The 17,988-nt window shown below is 34.7% G+C and overlaps 1 protein-coding gene across 1 annotated transcript; it reads left to right on the forward strand.

Moving 5' to 3' along the window:
* Window positions 1–1,497: 1,497 nt before the first annotated feature.
* Window positions 1,498–17,145, forward strand: LOC102620031 (uncharacterized). The gene is made up of 48 exons (XM_025094635.2): window positions 1,498–1,896; window positions 2,243–2,405; window positions 2,510–2,581; window positions 2,660–2,728; window positions 2,821–2,892; window positions 2,994–3,065; window positions 3,151–3,222; window positions 3,297–3,368; window positions 3,453–3,524; window positions 3,639–3,710; window positions 3,799–3,870; window positions 4,097–4,165; window positions 4,247–4,312; window positions 4,524–4,586; window positions 4,694–4,741; window positions 4,931–4,974; window positions 5,184–5,560; window positions 5,693–5,891; window positions 6,256–6,387; window positions 6,668–6,789; window positions 6,893–7,103; window positions 7,215–7,452; window positions 7,539–7,695; window positions 7,785–8,246; window positions 8,902–9,022; window positions 9,247–9,415; window positions 9,683–9,754; window positions 10,151–10,219; window positions 10,308–10,379; window positions 10,692–10,763; window positions 10,849–10,920; window positions 11,013–11,084; window positions 11,170–11,241; window positions 11,369–11,440; window positions 11,526–11,597; window positions 11,734–11,802; window positions 11,888–11,953; window positions 12,337–12,399; window positions 12,502–12,549; window positions 12,841–12,884; window positions 13,272–13,648; window positions 13,916–14,111; window positions 14,387–14,530; window positions 14,730–14,848; window positions 14,937–15,147; window positions 15,282–15,519; window positions 15,597–15,747; window positions 15,918–17,145. Exons 1-48 carry the CDS (start codon window positions 1,797–1,799, stop codon window positions 16,416–16,418), a joined length of 6,258 nt encoding a protein of 2,085 aa, XP_024950403.2. The 5' UTR covers window positions 1,498–1,796; the 3' UTR covers window positions 16,419–17,145.
* Window positions 17,146–17,988: the final 843 nt, after the last annotated feature.

Consider the following 17,988-nt stretch of genomic DNA (forward strand, 5'->3'; position numbering starts at 1 on the left):
AGATTGTATATGGACATCTGTGACTAACTAGTTAATTAATATACATAATATATATATATATATATATAGACACACACACGCACACATATATATCTCTCTCTCTGTAATCTCTTCTATGGATCCTAATGCTGCTATTATATACACACTCACACACACACACACACTATATATATATATGTATGTATGTATGTATGTATGTATAATAAAGGAAAAATAATTAATTTCCTAAGACATGCATTATTGCACTAAAATAATAGTGATTGATGTGAAAAATATCAGAAAGCCGTGGCCACGTTGCCTAATTTCGATGGTCAAAATTAAGTTATTTAAAGCAGAATCCTACAATATGAACATGCAAAAAACCAATGACAATTCAAAATCGGGGATTAATTAATCAGATAAACTGCGGATGAGGTTTAAGTCACTGGCAGCCAGGCAGGCGGCAAGTGGACCATGTGCAGAACCAACTTTTGATTAAAATAATGCATTTGGATACTATGCAGAATTAGGGGGACAATGGGGCAGATATGGGTTGGATCTACTCTGCTCTATATTTAAATTTATAATAAAAATCAAGATTTGTATTTGCTCCAGATTCGTCATGAATCCATATTTTTCGTTTCATATTCAGATCCAAAAAAGAAATAAATATCTATATTTACTTCAAATCCGAAAAAAAATTAAAATTCATATCTGCTCTAAATCTGTCATGAATTCTAAAATTCAGTAATAAAAAAAAAATAATTTTTTAGATTGAAAATTGAAGGCTATAATGTATTGATAACAAATAAATTATATAATTTTTCTCAAAAATATAATAAATATTGTAGCTTATACTTTTACACCAAAACAACAAATAAGAAAGATAATAAATATCATTCAGAAGTAATTGCAGGAGTAAGATCAATATAATATTCTATTGTCTCCTTCATCATTCTAATATCCACGATACACCTACCATCATTCCTACAACATTAGATAATGACATATAAATTAAATATGATTTATATTCAGTCCTTTATTATTTTTATTATGAACATATTTGACTAAATATATGAATAATTATATTCCTTAAAAATTATTTGGCCAATATAATAAAATAAATTGTCAGGTTATATTACTTGGCTTGCAATTTGAATATTGCATGTACATGCTTTGAGGCTGGCTGACCTTTAAATTTACAAAACTAATCTCTAAGTTTTAAGAATTTAAATGCATGATAAATACTACTAATATGCTATGAATAAAATTTATTATCATTATAATTCCACAATTGTTAAGAAAATTTTAAAATAAAATAAAATTAAAAGATGAGTAAATATAGATATGGATTTAGATATTAAGATAGATCTAGATCTGCTCCAGATCCGTCTTAGATCCGCACATCAATATCTAAATCCGATCCAAATCTATTTTAAACCGATTCAAATCCGATCCGATTAAATTTAAATCACGTGAATCTTGGATGATATCCAATCCATTGCCATCTATGCAGAATATGATAAGAACAATCTAACTTTAATTTGACTGGTACTGCATTCTATAATCGCCCCATGACGAAAGACAAAATCATATTAGAAGGATAGACTGAATTTTCTTAATCGAGCTATTTGCTTGGAATATTCATCATTCCTGCAGCTCAGCGGATGCAAAAGAAGAGCAAGATTATTAAAATAACGTAATAATAACAGCTCATCCGAAGATCCATACGGTACAGCAAGGAAACTGGAGAGAGTTGAAAGATATAGCCCGAAGCTCATACCTCACACACAGCTAGCTTTTCTGGGTTTTCAAAGATGTTCTTCTTGAAGCTTGATCTTCTACTTGTTTCACTTCTGTCTTTAAGCAGCTTATGGACACAAGTACTTGTTTCTGCTATGCTGCCTCAAGCTGAAGGTGGGAATGATAACTTTCATTTTATTTTCAATATTCCCTTCTTCATGATATGCTGTGACCAGTTGTAGCTTATGTTTCCGTCCTTTTTTTTTTTTTTTTCTTTCTCCCGGTATTAGTAGTATAATACTCTCAGAAATAAAGTAATAAAACATTGTTAAGAGCCTAACATGATTATTGAATTGAGGGTCAACGATCTTCAAATGATCAGATTAGTTGCATTCGTAATATTATTAAAAAAAATAAAAAAATAAAAAAAGAACTTCAAATTTGGTGACCGGTCAAACTCAAAACTGTTACTTTCAGAAGTTCTGATGTTGAACTGAGAGATGCTTCTGTGTGTATGTAGTTGATGCGCTCAATCAAATTGCCAAAACAATGGGAGCTAGAGACTGGACGTTTGATGCTAATGCTTGTGACCTGAATGAGACACCGATAGTGCTGGAAGAAGATCCCACCAGGATCATCACTTGCAACCTTGGAATCGATAATACAAGCCACATTACTGAAATGTAGGTTCTTTTTCCGTTATTTTATAAAATTTTAAGTGGCATATTTTTATTTTTCTGTTTTGCGTGTAGGTTGATTTTGGGTATGTTTTGTTTTCCATTTTCAGACAATTCAAACGTTGCAACCTTTCTGGAACACTTCCACCGGAATTGGTTCAGCTTCCTTCCATCCAGAAAGTGTGAGTTGAACAGTCTCCAATTTAATGCATTGGGAGATTAAACTTATAAATAAATTAATCGTTTTTGTTAATTTGCAGTGATTTTGCCTACAACTATCTAAATGGTTCCATACCAGTCGAATGGGCTTTGTTGCAGTTGAAGTTCATGTAAGCTATATCTAATTCTCTCTAATCAGGTTAAGCATTTAGCATTCTACTAGTTTCGTACAGTTAATTGATCGTCAATAATCTTAATGCAGCTCTGTTTTTGGAAACCGGTTATCAGGCAATATTCCAAGCCATTTGACGAACATTACCAGTCTCACGTACTTGTAAGCTCTCAATTCTTGGTTTATGCAAACATATTTAGGCCACTGATGTAAATGATAACAAATTTATTCCATTTGTAATCTGAATGGGTCTATTTTACCAGGGACATTGAAGCAAACCAATTCTCAGGAACCGTACCTGAGGAGTTCAGGAAATTAGTGAACTTGGGAACTCTGTAAGGCATTTTCAAGCTTTTTTGTGGCTGATATTTGTTCATGATCAATGTAATCATTTGGACGATAAATTGTCATGGGTTACAGGAGACTATCGTCCAATCAGTTGAGTGGAAGTTTGCCCACGGGACTAGCTGAGCTAAAAAATTTAACGGACTTGTAAGCTTTCTTGATTAGTGTCAGATCATGCTCAAAATTCATCAGAGGTATATCATTCTTATTGCACATTGCAGTAGGATCAGTGACAACAACTTCAATTGGAGTATACCAGAATTTATACAAAACTGGAAGCAACTTGAGAGACTGTACGGTGATCTACATTACAAAGATTTCTCATCTTACATTCTGGTTCTTGATTGTTCTTGATTTGTTAATTTGAGTTGATGCAGAGAAATGCAAGGTAGTGGATTCGATGGACCCATTCCGTCATCCATCTCTGTCTTGGAAAATCTGAAACAATTGTGAGTAAATATTTCTCTTACAAGAATCGGAATGATTCAATACATCAACTTATGCATTTGATTCAATGTAATTAATGTTACTAAAAGGATCTGTTAATCATGGCTCTCAAACAGGAAGATTAGTGACATTGCTGGAACAAATCATCCTTTTCCAGATCTTAGAAACATGACAGGCATTACTATGATGTATGCTGCTTGCCTATTTTCTATCATGTTGAAGGAGTAGAATTCTTTGCCTTATAATTACCTTACAGGGTTAACGTTGGATTTTCAGAAATTTGAGAAACTGTAGTATTTCCGGGGAGCTTCCTGAATATATCTGGGGAATGAATAAACTGCAAATTTTGTAAGTACGCTACACACTTTGTTTTTTAATGCAGAAATTAAATACTTGAAAAATGAAAGCAAAATTCCAGGTTGGCATTAATGCAATGTAACAACTAAGTAGTAATGTAGTATTTTTCTATACTTTGCAGCTGCAATAACAGCAATAGAGTTGAAGTATCAGCACTTACAGGCCACTTAATGTATTTATGTGGATAATCGTTATCTTTTGAATTTGTTTTGGATAGGGATCTCAGTTTTAACAGGCTAATCGGGGAAATTCCCAATGTTGCAACTCCTTCGACTTTGAAGTTCATGTAAGTTAACCAACTGTCTGGATTTACAATGTTAATTATGAGATGTCCAACTTATTAACCACTTGATATGGCCTTGGTCAGCTTTCTTACCGGCAACTTTCTCAGCGGGAACATACCAGCATCGATCTTGAGGAAAGGAACTAATGTGTGTGTATCTTATCACCTGGATGCCTTGGTTCTTCGTATTTGAGTAATTTATGTTCATATATCTTTGTAATCCGTTGATTTACAATATAGTAAATGGTGATGCATAGTCATATATAGCTTCTTATCCTGTTTCTAAAGAGACGACATTAAACATCAATTTTGAAAAGCACCATATGTGAAATTTCCTTCGGTGCTTCTTTCTTGCATGCAGGGATCTGTCATACAATAATTTGACTTATCAAAGCCCTGAGCAGCCTGCTTGTCTGGAGAGACAGTCAGTATATTTTCCCTCTCTTTGTGAATAAATAATCTTCTATGCTTATAATATCATTTGGTATATCTGCGTGCTGATATTTGCTTCGTCTTCTGTTATTTCGTTAGGAATTTAAATCTGAACCTGTTCCGAAGTTCTTCTGTGGACAGCAATTTGTATGTCACTTTTCATGCTTTGTTATTATTGTAGCTTATGTGACAGATTTAACAACCAATGAATCAAGAATTTTGCATATATACAGTCATTTTATCATCCAATAAATATAAAAGCAACATATATTTTTATATTAGACAATGCAATGTCTATTGCATGCTAATATTCTTTTTTCCCTTGGCTAAAACCAGAAGTGGAGTTCTTCCATGCAGGAATAATTTCAAATGCGATCGATGTAAGTATACTCTAATATCTATAAGCCGCCATGAAATCTACATCTCAAGTATGTTGACTTTTAGAATCACAATTGGTAGCCTAGCTATTAATTATATCATATTCAAATCAACTTCAATTCCTCCATTTATTTTTTCAATTGTCAATTCATTTCTGGTTTCTTGAAAGCTCATTGCTCAAATTGTCTTTGAAATTCTTTTGTCTCGGCAGATTGGCACTCTCTGCATATTAATTGTGGTGGAAATGAAGCAAAAATAAATGGCAGCACATTTGAAGGAGATGGACAAATTGGTGGTGGTGCTGCAACGTTCCATTTACAAGATGATACTAACTGGGGTTTTAGTAGCACTGGAGACTTCTCTGATGATAATGATGACCAAAACACCCGTTACACTGCAACTTCTGACTCATCAGGCCTTTCTGAACTATACATTAATGCACGCATTGCTCCTCTTTCACTTACGTATTTTGGATATTGTTTAGACAATGGGAATTATACATTGAGTCTACACTTTGCGGAGATCCAGTTCAGTAATGGAATTACATTTCACAGCCTGGGAAGGCGTTTGTTTGATATTTATATTCAGGTAATTAATTAAAATTAGGAAATAGATTTTCATTGGACGCATTTCTCTCCGTGAGTTCTTGGGAGACAGACATGCTATTGAGTAATATGATGGATGATTCTCAAAATGTTTCTCTGGATTTTCTTGTTTCAGGACAATTTAGTTGAGAGGAATTTCAATATAAAAGCTGAGGCTTCTGGGGTTCTTAAGCCAGTTGCAAGATCCTATAATGTCACTGTTACAAATCACATTATAGAGATCCGTTTCCATTGGGCTGGCAAAGGGACTACCGCACTTCCTAAAAGGGGAATCTATGGCCCCCTAGTATCAGCTATTTCATTGAATGACCCCAGTGAGTACTTTTCATCTCTTATTCTGTTTCTAAAATGCTTTTAAAATCGACTAACATTATAATACGTTCCGAAGTCCTGATTTTTAGTAATACAAGTTCAAATGTTTTTGTTTGAAGTTTAACTCTTTACGGCCATTGCCATTGTACATTAGAAAACAACCAAAATTCAGATATCTAGTTTGTTTCCAGCCATTTTCTTATGTATCCATTTACGTAACAGGAAAAAGAAAATCCCCATTAGTTATTTAGCCTATTCAATGTAGTTCTGAATTTTTTTCATAGCCACACATTTCTGTAAGGCATTTGTTCCATGTTTTCACATGCTTCTGATAATCAAAACTGCTTCATGGATTCTCATCGGCAGAGTTCAAACCTGAGAAGAAGAAGGTAGTACCGATTGTTGTTGGAGTAGTTGCAGGATTATCTCTCATAATCTTGGTGGTCAGTATCCTCGGTTGGAGATACTATTTGAGAATCAAGAGGCGCAAAGAGACAGGTGTGCGCTTCTTTTAGATAAAAATTTAAAAATGCTTCAATTTGCTACTCAACATTTATTCACATTCATTTTCTTTTTCATTAGAATAATCAAAATAGTAGTTTTATAACAGCATTAATTTTAGTTCTTGACAGCATTTATGTAAGCATTTGAAGACATTTGGGTTCAAACTACATGCTGATGCTAATTTTGTTTAATGAACCCGGAAACTCATCTAAAGGCTAAAGCTACTTGTCTCATCTAAAGGCTAAAGCACACTTGTCTCTCTTTATTTGGACAGGTTTTATGAAAGAGTCGGATCTCCAAACAATTTCTTTTACCTTAAAGCAAATTAAAGCTGCAACTAACAATTTTGATTCTGCAAAGAAGATTGGAGAAGGTGGATTTGGACCTGTGTACAAGGTATATTGGCCAACCTTTTGCACCTAATCATCCTCTTAACACAAAATTTCCTTCAATGGTTACTTAAAATTTGTACATTTCTTTTTTCATAACTGGGATGCAGGGTCAACTAGCAGATGGTACTATAATTGCTGTGAAGCAGCTCTCTTCAAAATCAAGGCAGGGGAATCGTGAATTCTTAAATGAGATAGCCATGATTTCGTGCTTGCAACACCCAAATCTTGTTAAAATTCATGGCTGTTGTGTTGAAGGGGATCAACTCTTGCTAGTATACGAATACATGGAAAACAACAGCCTTGCCCGTGCTTTGTTTGGTAAGTTTAGTCTAGTAAAACAAGAAGCAAATGTTACATACAGGTATACTATGTTTCATTTTCTGTAGGGATGTTTCTGATTGGATTCGGAATGGTTATTGTATTTTTAAGGTCGTGAAAACTGTGAACTGGAATTGGACTGGCCGACCAGGCAGAAGATCTGTCTTGGCATAGCCAGGGGGTTAGCTTTTCTTCATGAAGAATCAAGATTCAAAATTGTTCACAGAGACATCAAAGCTACAAATGTTCTGCTAGATAGGGATTTAAACCCCAAAATATCAGATTTTGGACTAGCTAAGCTTGATGAGGAGGATAAAACCCACATCAGCACTCGCATTGCTGGAACCATGTAAGCCTCATTTCATGTCTCTCATTTAAAACTGATAATTTTGTTATTGTTTCAGTGTAATACAAAATTGATAATTTTGACTTCAGAGGATACATGGCACCAGAATATGCACTCTGGGGCTATTTGACCTACAAAGCAGATGTTTACAGTTTTGGGATCGTGGCCTTGGAAATTGTTAGTGGGAAAAATAATATGAGTTATGCTTCAGCTCTGGAGTTCGACTGCACTTGTCTTCTCGATTGGGTCAGCAACTAACTCATATAATTCACCTTCTGCATTTTCATTTCTGTGGTTGTTGTGTCTTCTCTAATGCTATGTTTTGGTTTGGGTAGGCCTGTCATCTTCAGCTAGATGGAAAGTTAGTGGAGCTAGTGGATGAAAGGCTAGGATCAAAATACAACAAGGAAGAAGTAGAAAGGATGATCAAAGTATCTCTTTTGTGCACAAATGCTTCGCCATCACTAAGGCCAACAATGTCGGAAGTGGTAAACATGCTGGAAGGAAAAACTGCCATACCAGATATGATACCAGAAGCTGGAAGTTATAGTCAAGATTTGAGGTTCAAAGCCTTGAGAGACCAAAAGGGGCTGAGGCGTAGTCAGAATTCGACAGCAACTCAGTCCCAGCATTCAATATCAGCTGAGTTCTATCAGGCCTCTTCCTCTACTTCTGCTGCCCAAGATCTCTACGAAATTAATGAGGAGTCATATAAGAAGTATAAAGTCATTAGAGACGGTTATAAGCTGATCCACGGAATGAATTCAGAGGTACAGCTTTCGACGACTATGCCCTCATGAACCGCCTATGATCTTTACAACCATAATTCATCGAGTTCCTAGAAACATACGTCATTTTTGGTGTTGTCAATTCCGCAGTTCCTTTTTCATTTTTTGAAAATATGTGTGTATATACACATGTATATTATTGTGCATTTTGTTACATTGGTGACTGTAAGATTACAAACTAACTATACATTTGGAGTCCACAAAACAAGTGTGAAAAGAACAAATTTGATGATTGCTGGCTTCCTCAATAATTTTAGAGGCGCACGCAACCATTTCCAATCTGATTGGCCCTAGCTGACTGCCATGTCTAGCCGCTCGCATCCGTCCTGCTTTGGAAAAACAGCGGCGATGAATGTATAAAAATTAGTTAAAAAATAGCACATCACTATTAAAAGATAAAAGGCATTCACTGCAAAATAAAAAAAAATTCTGTTACAAGATATGTTTAATCTTCACTTTTCAACATTTTGACTAAAGAAAAATTGGATGTGCGTGCATACAGCATATTTTATTTATGGAGCTGCAATGTATTTTAACCTTTTCTACTGTGTAAAACAAAAAGTAAGGATAAAGTAAAATAGAACAATTGGATGACGTTGGCCGCTAGAGGCAAAAAGAGAGCTGCTCTGCTGAAGGCATATTTTGTGTACAAACTTGAATACAGATTCCTATTTTGGGTTTTGCGAAAATGTTCTTCTTCTTCAAACGTTTTCTACTTCTTGTGCTGGTTATGAGTTGCTTTTGGGCTCAAATTTTTGCTGCTGTTAAACTGCCTCGAGATGAAGGTAACCTCAATTTTTTGCGATTTTAGTACAGATTTTCATTTTTAACAAGTAGGATCTACTTCGATTAGTAGGTTTTGATTGTGTTGGCAGTTGGTTTGATCCTATCTCTGAATAATTACTTTATCAAGATAGTAAAAACCCAGAATCTCAAATATTCTTTTAAAAGCATTATTAACAGTTTTTTTTTAACTTTTAAATTTTCTGATGATGATGATGAAATGCAGTTGATGTTCTCAATCAGATAGCTCAAACAATGGGAGCCACTAACTGGACTTTTGGTTCTGATGCTTGTGAAGATCACATCACTATAAAGCAGATTTTATTAACAGATCCTTTGAGAAACATCACTTGCAACTGCCAATTTCAGAATGAAACCTGCCACATTATTGCCATGTAAGTTAGTTGCCTTGATTCTCTCGTGAACATGTTCTTCCTTGAAAGTTAATTCCAGAATTTATTCTAAAGATATCTTCTGCAAATCACAAGTTTTTGTAGCATTCTTTCAAAGAGGAATCTTGGTCACGCTGTGTCAATTTTTAATATAGTAAAAAAAAGTCTGAACATTGCTATTGCCCATTAATGGAGTGTGAAAAGTGCTTTTTTTGCGAAAAGGAAATTTCTTTTCCCATAAAATAATCTGGGTTTGCTTTACTTTTTCAGGAAATTCATGCTTTTCAGCCTTCCAGGAACTCTTCCACCTCAAATTGTCAATCTTCCTTACCTCGAAACTGTGTAAGATTGTACACAACTTTCATCAATGCATATATATGGTAATTTTATTGTTCGCTAATTTTTTATGCATTTGGGATTGATGCCCAATTTTGTTGAGAGGGTTTCTGTGAATGCTTGTGAAAGAACTTTAAAAGCACTTACTGATGCTTCTCCATAAAGCATTTCCAGTACATTTTTGACCCTCAAAGCATTTTCTAGAAATCATCTACAAGTGCTTCCTCAGAAGGAATTTTGCATTTTTGTTTATTTTTAGACTAATGCAACCAAAAAATAGACCCATGCCAAAAATGTAACTAAATGCACCCCTATTAGTCTACTGCATTATGAATATCTTCGTTTCCTTCTTTCTTTTACAGACCAATTTGTAAATTTGATTGATATTGTTGTGGAATGCAGTGATTTTGCTTACAACTATCTGCATGGTTCGATACCACGTGAATGGGCCTCGATGCAACTGAAGTATATGTAAGCTATATCTGCATCTTTCTATCAGTCGAGCAAATAAAATTTTGTTTGTCTCACTGAATTAACCATATTGGAATTGTCCATGCAGCTCTGTTTTTGCAAACCGATTGTCAGGCAATATTCCAAGCCATTTGGGGAACATTACTAGTCTCACATACTTGTACGCTTCGAAAACTCATCATGACTACAATATCCAGTTGATGGACTTGCAGAAATGAACTGATTATAGTTTTTCATTATTTTAAATTTCATGAATTTTCCAATTATTTTTTATTTCTTTGACCGAGAGAACAAAATTCTTGTTAAAATTCTTGTTTCTTCAAGGAGATAAACTAGAAGTCTTATGCTTAATTATTCCTCAGAATATTTTCTTTGTTCATGTGTATGTGCAAATTTGCAGGTAAGAGTCCTTTAAGTTTTTATACCAATATGTTCTGCGATTATTAGAAATCTCAATGGATCTGTTTACCAGGGACCTTGAAGAAAACCAATTTTCAGGAACAATACCTCGAGAGCTTGGGAATTTAGTTAACTTGGAAACCTTGTAAGGCATTTATGGGGTTTCTTTACGTTCAGTTTTCGTCCGTTATCAGCATATTCATCGGAGGATAATCTACATTTTATTGCAGGAGACTATCATCCAATAGATTGATTGGAAATTTACCAATGGAACTTGTGAAGCTGAAAAATTTAACGGACTTGTAAGCTTTTCAAAAGTTTATTCTGAGGATATTCTAAAATTTGGCAGAAAGTGTAAGCCATAATTCATTCTTGTTCTTGTTGGACAATGCAGTAGGATTAATGACAACAACTTCAATGGGAGTGCGCCAGATTTTATACAAAGCTGGACGCAACTCAACAGACTGTAGGCTCTTCGACATGCCAAAAATTGTTCAAGTTACTGTCAGGCCCTTGAAATATTATTGATTGCTTTACTTAACTTAATGCAGAGAAATTCAAGGTAGTGGACTTGAAGGACCCATTCCGCCATCAATCTCTGCTTTGGATAAGCTAAATCAATTGTCAGTGAAAATTTAATAAGTATTCTTTTACAATAATTCAAATGATTTAATACTTTCATTGTCATAATAGTTTAGCATATTGAATATTGCTGAAAAGATCTGTTAATGACGATACTTATATGAACAGGAGGATTAGTGACTTGCAAGGACCGAATCAGACTTTTCCGATGCTTAGAAACATGACAGGCCTTACACGGATGTATGACTCTTCATTTTTATCACATTAATGGAGTTTATTCACCTCAAAATTGCTTCATCTGATTTGATTGTTGATGGATTTCCAGAATTTTGAGGAACTGTAATATAGCTGGAGAGATACCTGAATATATATGGGGAATAAAAAATCTTCGGTTTCTGTAAGTATGTTACTTACTTACTTTTCGATTACCTATGTTCTATTGTGCAGATCATCATATGTAGTTAGGGTCTCTAATTAGCACACGTATAAATTTTTATTCTCGCTCTTTTTTTTTTTTTTTTTGGCTTTTATAGGGATCTCAGCTTTAACCAGCTAACTGGGGAACTTCCCGATGTTGCAGTCCCAGCCGATTTGAAATTCATGCAAGTTACTTAAACAAAAGTTTTAATTTTACTATTCTAATTTTCAAATGTCCAGATACTAACTGCTTGATCTGGCCTTTATCAGCTTTCTTACCGGCAATTCTATCCAAGGGGATGTACCGGAGTCAATCCTGAAGAAAGGAACTAATGTGTGTGTACCTTATCTCTTGGATTTTCGATTCTTATGTTTATCAGAGGAGTTTATGAGCATCAATCCTTGTAACGTGCATTTGTTATCCATCGTTAAGCTCTATAAATTTGTTAATCTGTTAATTTACTATTGTTGAAAATGAGTTTCCTGGAGGCATATGAACAAGCCATTATGTTAGGCTTAGTGGAGCACATCACACATCACTACTAGCACATATTAGAAACAAATCAATTTTGAGGTTTAGCTTTTTCATTTGATGAGGATAGCAGTGAGGGGGTTGTGTCAAACACAAAGACAATCTCTTGTATCTTTCAATTGCTTCATCATTTTAAATTAAATTTCCATCTACACTGAAAAGATCGTTGTTTCTTTCTTGCATGCAGGGACCTTTCTTACAATAATTTCACTTGGCAGAGTCCTGAGCAGCCTGCTTGCCGTGAGAAACCGTCAGTATATTTCTCTTAAGTGAATAATTATCTGATTCTGTTTACTTCTATGTATATCCTGTGATGGATCTAAGTCCTGATAGATGTATCATTTTTCACTAGGAATCTAAATCTGAACTTGTTCCGGAGTTCTTCAGTGGAAAATAACTTGTAAGTTCCCTTTTTCTTTCCTATTATACCAGCTTAAGTTACAGTGGTAATTCCTTGCAAAAAAAAAAAAAAAGTTACAGAAGTAATTACCTCAACATGAAGAATTTTGCGCATATACCTGGTCATTCTATCATTAAATCTTCATTTCTTTTTTGATGGTGCCATTTGCGTTTCAATGAAAGCAAGAAATCTTCTCATGACAGCCATTTCTAACTCTACTGTTGTTGACTTCACTTGGCAACGATATGGAGCTAATCTGTTTTGTTTACATTTTTTCTTGACTAAAACCAGAAGTGGAGTTTTTCCATGTACAAACAATTTCACATGTCATCGATGTAAGTATCATTCGGATTTGATGTTGTTAGAATTCTCTTTGTATTAGAATTTCTTCGATATTCTCTTCACATTTATTGACTCCTGGAATCACAATTCTTTGTCATGTTCTTTACTAATTCAATCACAAGTCTTGTTATCACGTACGTAAGTGCTTTATCTGAAGTACTTAAAGGCAAGGTGAAGTAATCTAGTTGATCCCTAGAATTGATGATCATACAATTACGTTTGCCGATCACTCACAAGTTCCCCAACCCCCAACAAAATAAATAAAAAAAATAAAAAACTGACCATATGAGCTTGTTTTCCTTTTAATGTTTTCAAATGGATTAACAGTATGTGAAAATGTCTTTGCTGCTTTAGTAGTTCACATTGTTTTCTCTTCACAGATTGGCACTCTTTGCACATTAATTGTGGTGGAGGTAATGTAAAAGTAAATGACAGCACATTCGAAGGAGATGCAGGAGTTGGTGGTGGTGCTGCAACATACCATTTACTGGATAGTACTAACTGGGGAATCAGTAGCACAGGAGATTTCACAGATGATGATGATGAGCAAAATACTAATTATATTGCAAATTCACAGTCATCAGGGATTTCTGAATTGTACATTGATGCACGTATTTCTCCTCTTTCGCTTACTTATATTGGATATTGTTTAGAAAATGGGAATTATTCAGTGGTTCTACACTTTGCGGAGATCCAATTCACAAATGACAAAACATATAAAACCCTTGGCAGGCGCATATTTGATATTTATATCCAGGTACTTTATGACAATCAAGAAATATATTTTCATCAAAGTCAACTCAGGCTGTGATGCCTGAGAATCAGATGATGGGTTGTGGGCTTGTATATTATAATTTTGTGCCAGATGTGTTCCATTCAAAATGTACCATCTTGTGAGATGTCTCTAGTTGTGTGATATGTTTAAAGCTATTCTTGAGAGCCCATTTTCTTGGTCACTTGGTCATATGGAGTTTGTTTCTTTCAGGATAACAAATACAAATTTTGTTGGTTTGCTATGTTGCAGGACAAATTAGTTGAGAAGGATTTTAACATTGAAGCTGAAGCTCATGGAGTTCTTAAGCCAGTCACGAGACCATTCACTGCCAATGTTTCCAATCACATTTTAGAGATTCGCTTCCAATGGGCTGGCAAAGGCACTACTGCAATTCCTAGTGGTGGAGTTTATGGGCCTCTTATATCAGCTATTTCTGTGGATCCCAGTGAGTGATTTTCTTTTCCTCTTCTTCCATGTTCCATGTCGGGCTAACAATGTGACATGTTGTACAATCATTTTGAGAATAAAAGTTCAAGTGCTCCAGTAGTGTGAAATCTAAGAACTGTAAGCCACAGCACCTATGGTAGAAAACCATTTGAAAATTTAAAGCAAACATCCAACTAATCGATATAGTCTTGAATACTCACAGTCATTCTTTCTTCCTATGTTTGTGTATATGTTTCTGATTATCATAATTTCTTGGCTTATGCTTTCTGGCAGACTTCAAACCCCTTTATGGAGCAGGAAAAAAGAAGATTGCACCAATTGTTGCCGGCGTTATTATAGGATCATGTCTCGTTATCTTGGTGTTGGGTATCTTCTGTTGGAGGCACTATTTTAGAACCAAGAGCGGAAGACAAGAAGGTTTGGAATCTTTCAAATAGATAAGTAACTGCTTCGGGAAGAGAGAACTGAAACTAAAACAATCATAACAAAACCTTGTGGCTGGAGGATATTTATCCATTGAAAATGTTTTTTCAGCTGGTCTATGGTTCTTTTACAAAGCGTATACACTAAAAATCAGGCAACTTTTTAAAACTGTACTTCTCTTTCATTCGAACAGATCTTGAAGGACTAGAATTCCAAGCCAGTTCTTTTACCTTAAAGCAAATAAGAGCTGCCACTAGCAATTTTGATCCCATGAACAAGATTGGTGAAGGTGGATTTGGACCTGTTTACAAGGTATATACTCAAACCTTTGTTCATTGTGATTATTCTTTGGTATACAGGACTTCTTTAATGGTTCTTCTTGATACATACATACATGCAGGGTCAGTTAACTGATGGTACTATAATTGCCGTGAAGCTGCTGTCTTCAAAATCAAGACAAGGAAATCGTGAATTCTTGAATGAGATAGGCACTATTTCGTGCTTGCAACACCCAAATCTTGTGAAACTTTATGGCTGTTGTATTGAAGGGGATCAACTCATGCTGGTATATGAATACTTGGAAAACAACAGCCTTGCCCATGCTTTATTCGGTAAGTGTAATCTATTGATGATTTCTTGATTGATTATATGAGAGGAAAATAAAATAGTAACTTAGAAACACTTTACAAGTTTATAACAATCTATTATTCGCCCTAGTAATATTTCTTGGAATGGTTATGTTAAGGTGGTGAAATCAGTCAACTGAAATTGAACTGGTCAGTGAGGCAGAAGATCTGCCTTGGGATAGCCAGAGGTTTAGCTTTTCTACATGAAGAATCCAGATTCAAAATAGTTCATAGAGACATCAAAGCTACGAATGTTCTGCTAGATAGAGATTTAAACCCCAAAATATCTGACTTTGGATTGGCTAAGCTTGATGAGGAGGAGAAAACTCACATCAGTACTCGAGTCGCTGGAACAATGTAAGCTACATGTCTCTCTTTTCAATGACATTTTGTCACTGTTTTAACATCAAAACTCATGATAATTTTATATGCAGAGGATATATGGCACCAGAGTACGCTCTATGGGGTTACTTGACCTACAAAGCAGATGTTTACAGTTTCGGAGTTGTGGCTTTGGAAATTGTCAGTGGGAAGAATAATATGAGTTATGTGCCAGACAGTAATTGCACCTGTCCTCTTGACTGGGTACGAGATTAACTAAATTTTTATTCTTTAGTAGCACATTTAACTCCATTTTAGTGGGGACATGTTTGTTTGTTTGTTATTTATTTATTTGGGACAACAGTTATGGCATGAGTTTAAATCCAATAAATGTAGAATTTTTAACATAATTGTCTCGGTTATGTATTTCCCAGGCCTTCCATTTACACCGAAGTGGTACGTTAATGGAGTTAGTGGATCCAAGGCTCGGATCAGAATTCGACAAGGTTGAAGCAGAGAGAATGATTAAAGTAGCACTCTTGTGCACCAATGCGTCACCTTCACTAAGGCCAACCATGTCTGAAGTGGTAAGCATGCTGGAAGGATCTTCTAACATTCCGTATGTAATCCCCGAAGCCGGTGGTTTGAGTGAAGACTTGAGGTTTAAAACTCTAAGAGATCATCCAAGAGAAATGAATAGTTCGGGTTTGGAAGGAAGTCTGTCTCATTATTCATCGTCAGCCAGCTTCTTGCCTGGTTCTTCCTCTACCAATGATGTCCGTGAAATTAATGCAGAGGCATATTTGAAGTTTAAAGCCATGAGAGACAGTCGTATTCATATGGAAAGACAAAGTTCGGTTGCCCAAGTATCAACACCAGTCCCCTCATGGACTGGCTCTTCAAAATCTGCCCATGATCTTCACAACACAATTTGAGTCCAGCGGATGTGCAAAATCATCCGCAAGCTAGTTTCAAGTTTCAACATTCAACTTTTTTGTAACCTACGTCTATGTGTCATACCTTCTCGCACCATCTTTGTATCTAAAATTTTCAGCGACTCAACCTCGGAAACAAGCGAGTCAACAACTCGTTCTTCGTTCTCAGTAGTCACCGTCGACTCCTCCTCCTTCTCTTCGCTAACACCACTTCCGAGATGGACTGAGTCAACTCGGTCCTTGATGATGGGCTCAGATTTTATCAAATTAGTTTCTTTTTCTCTCTGATTTCGAGAAAGTTTGTACCTTTTCTCTCCGGAGTTATTAATATCAGTTCGGCGGTTGGGGATAGAACGGCATCGTAGAGTGGAGGTGGTTTCTTTGTATTCTGACGTGGATTGATCTGATTGGTCGGCGGGAATGCAGTCGTAAGAGGGAAAATCGTCGAGCGTATCAAAGAATTCGTCGTCCTCATCGTTGGTTTTATTCCGTTCGTCCATTCAGCAACCAGAGATTAGGGTTTCAGTTTCCGGTTATCGCTTATCAGGATCGAATTTGCTTGCAATTCACCGTGTTTGCAGCCTTCGCGTCATCCTTTTTTTTTGTGGTTCGGTTAATAACATTTGCATCCCTAATTTGTAACCATTTCTCATGAATATTTTTTTTTTCTTTTTAGCTCAAAATGTCGTATATTTTTTCTAACACATTAAACTTTTTTTCTTTTCAATTTTTTTTTTTTAAATAGCCTTTGCAATATTCAACTTTACCATTAGTAATTGTTTGTGACTTAGAGGCCTTCTGCTTCTTTTGATTTACTGACTTAATTAATTTAATTTTAAGTAATTAAGGTATTAAGGTGGCGTTTGTTTTTTAACTTAATGGCTTAAAGTGACTTAACTTAATTAATTAAGTTAATTAGAGGTGTTTGTTTTTATAACTTAATGAGATTTTTTAGATAATTTTAACTTAATAAAATAAGTTAATTTTTTTTAGTTTTTTACTTAATGGAGAAATTTAAATTAAGTTAATTACTTGCTAATGTCAAAAATATCCTTGTTTTATAATTTATTTTTCATGTCTATCCCAAAAATCACCTATAGATATTTACCCCATATAAAAATATCCCTGTTTTTTCTTTCTTATATTATATATGATAAATTTGAAATTTATGGTATTTTATATATTAAATTTTTAAAATAATTATGTATTCACTTGAATATAGTTTTACTTATAAATGTTAAAATATTGTGGTATTTAATATATTATTTATTTGACATTCAAATTTAATAAAGATACAAATGTAAAAGTACATATTTTCAGCTTTTTAAGTTGAAAAAAACAAACAACTTAATACTTATTTTTTGAGATTCAGACGAAAAAATAAACATATTATTCAGATTCAGACATTCAGACCTATTCAGAATTCAGACTAATTCAGGTCTATGCAGATTTCAGACAAAAAAAAAACGCCACTGTCTTTTTATTTTTAATTTAATGAAAATTTTTAGTCATTAAGTCAATTCTTTTTTACTTTTTACTTAATCTAAAAACTAAAAAGTCTGGATATTAT

This window comes from Citrus sinensis, chromosome 2, assembly GCF_022201045.2.
Source record: "Citrus sinensis cultivar Valencia sweet orange chromosome 2, DVS_A1.0, whole genome shotgun sequence".
In the NCBI taxonomy this organism is placed as follows: Eukaryota; Viridiplantae; Streptophyta; class Magnoliopsida; order Sapindales; family Rutaceae; genus Citrus; species Citrus sinensis.

Coding starts and splice junctions, on each gene's coding strand:
- LOC102620031 (XM_025094635.2), top strand. CDS start 1,797: ATGTTCTTCTTGAAGCTTGATCTTCTACTTGTTTCACTTCTGTCTTTA. Junction 10,921..11,012: donor CTGAAAAATTTAACGGACTT/GTAAGCTTTTCA, acceptor TGGACAATGCAG/TAGGATTAATGACAACAACT. Junction 12,400..12,501: donor CCTGCTTGCCGTGAGAAACC/GTCAGTATATTT, acceptor ATTTTTCACTAG/GAATCTAAATCTGAACTTGT.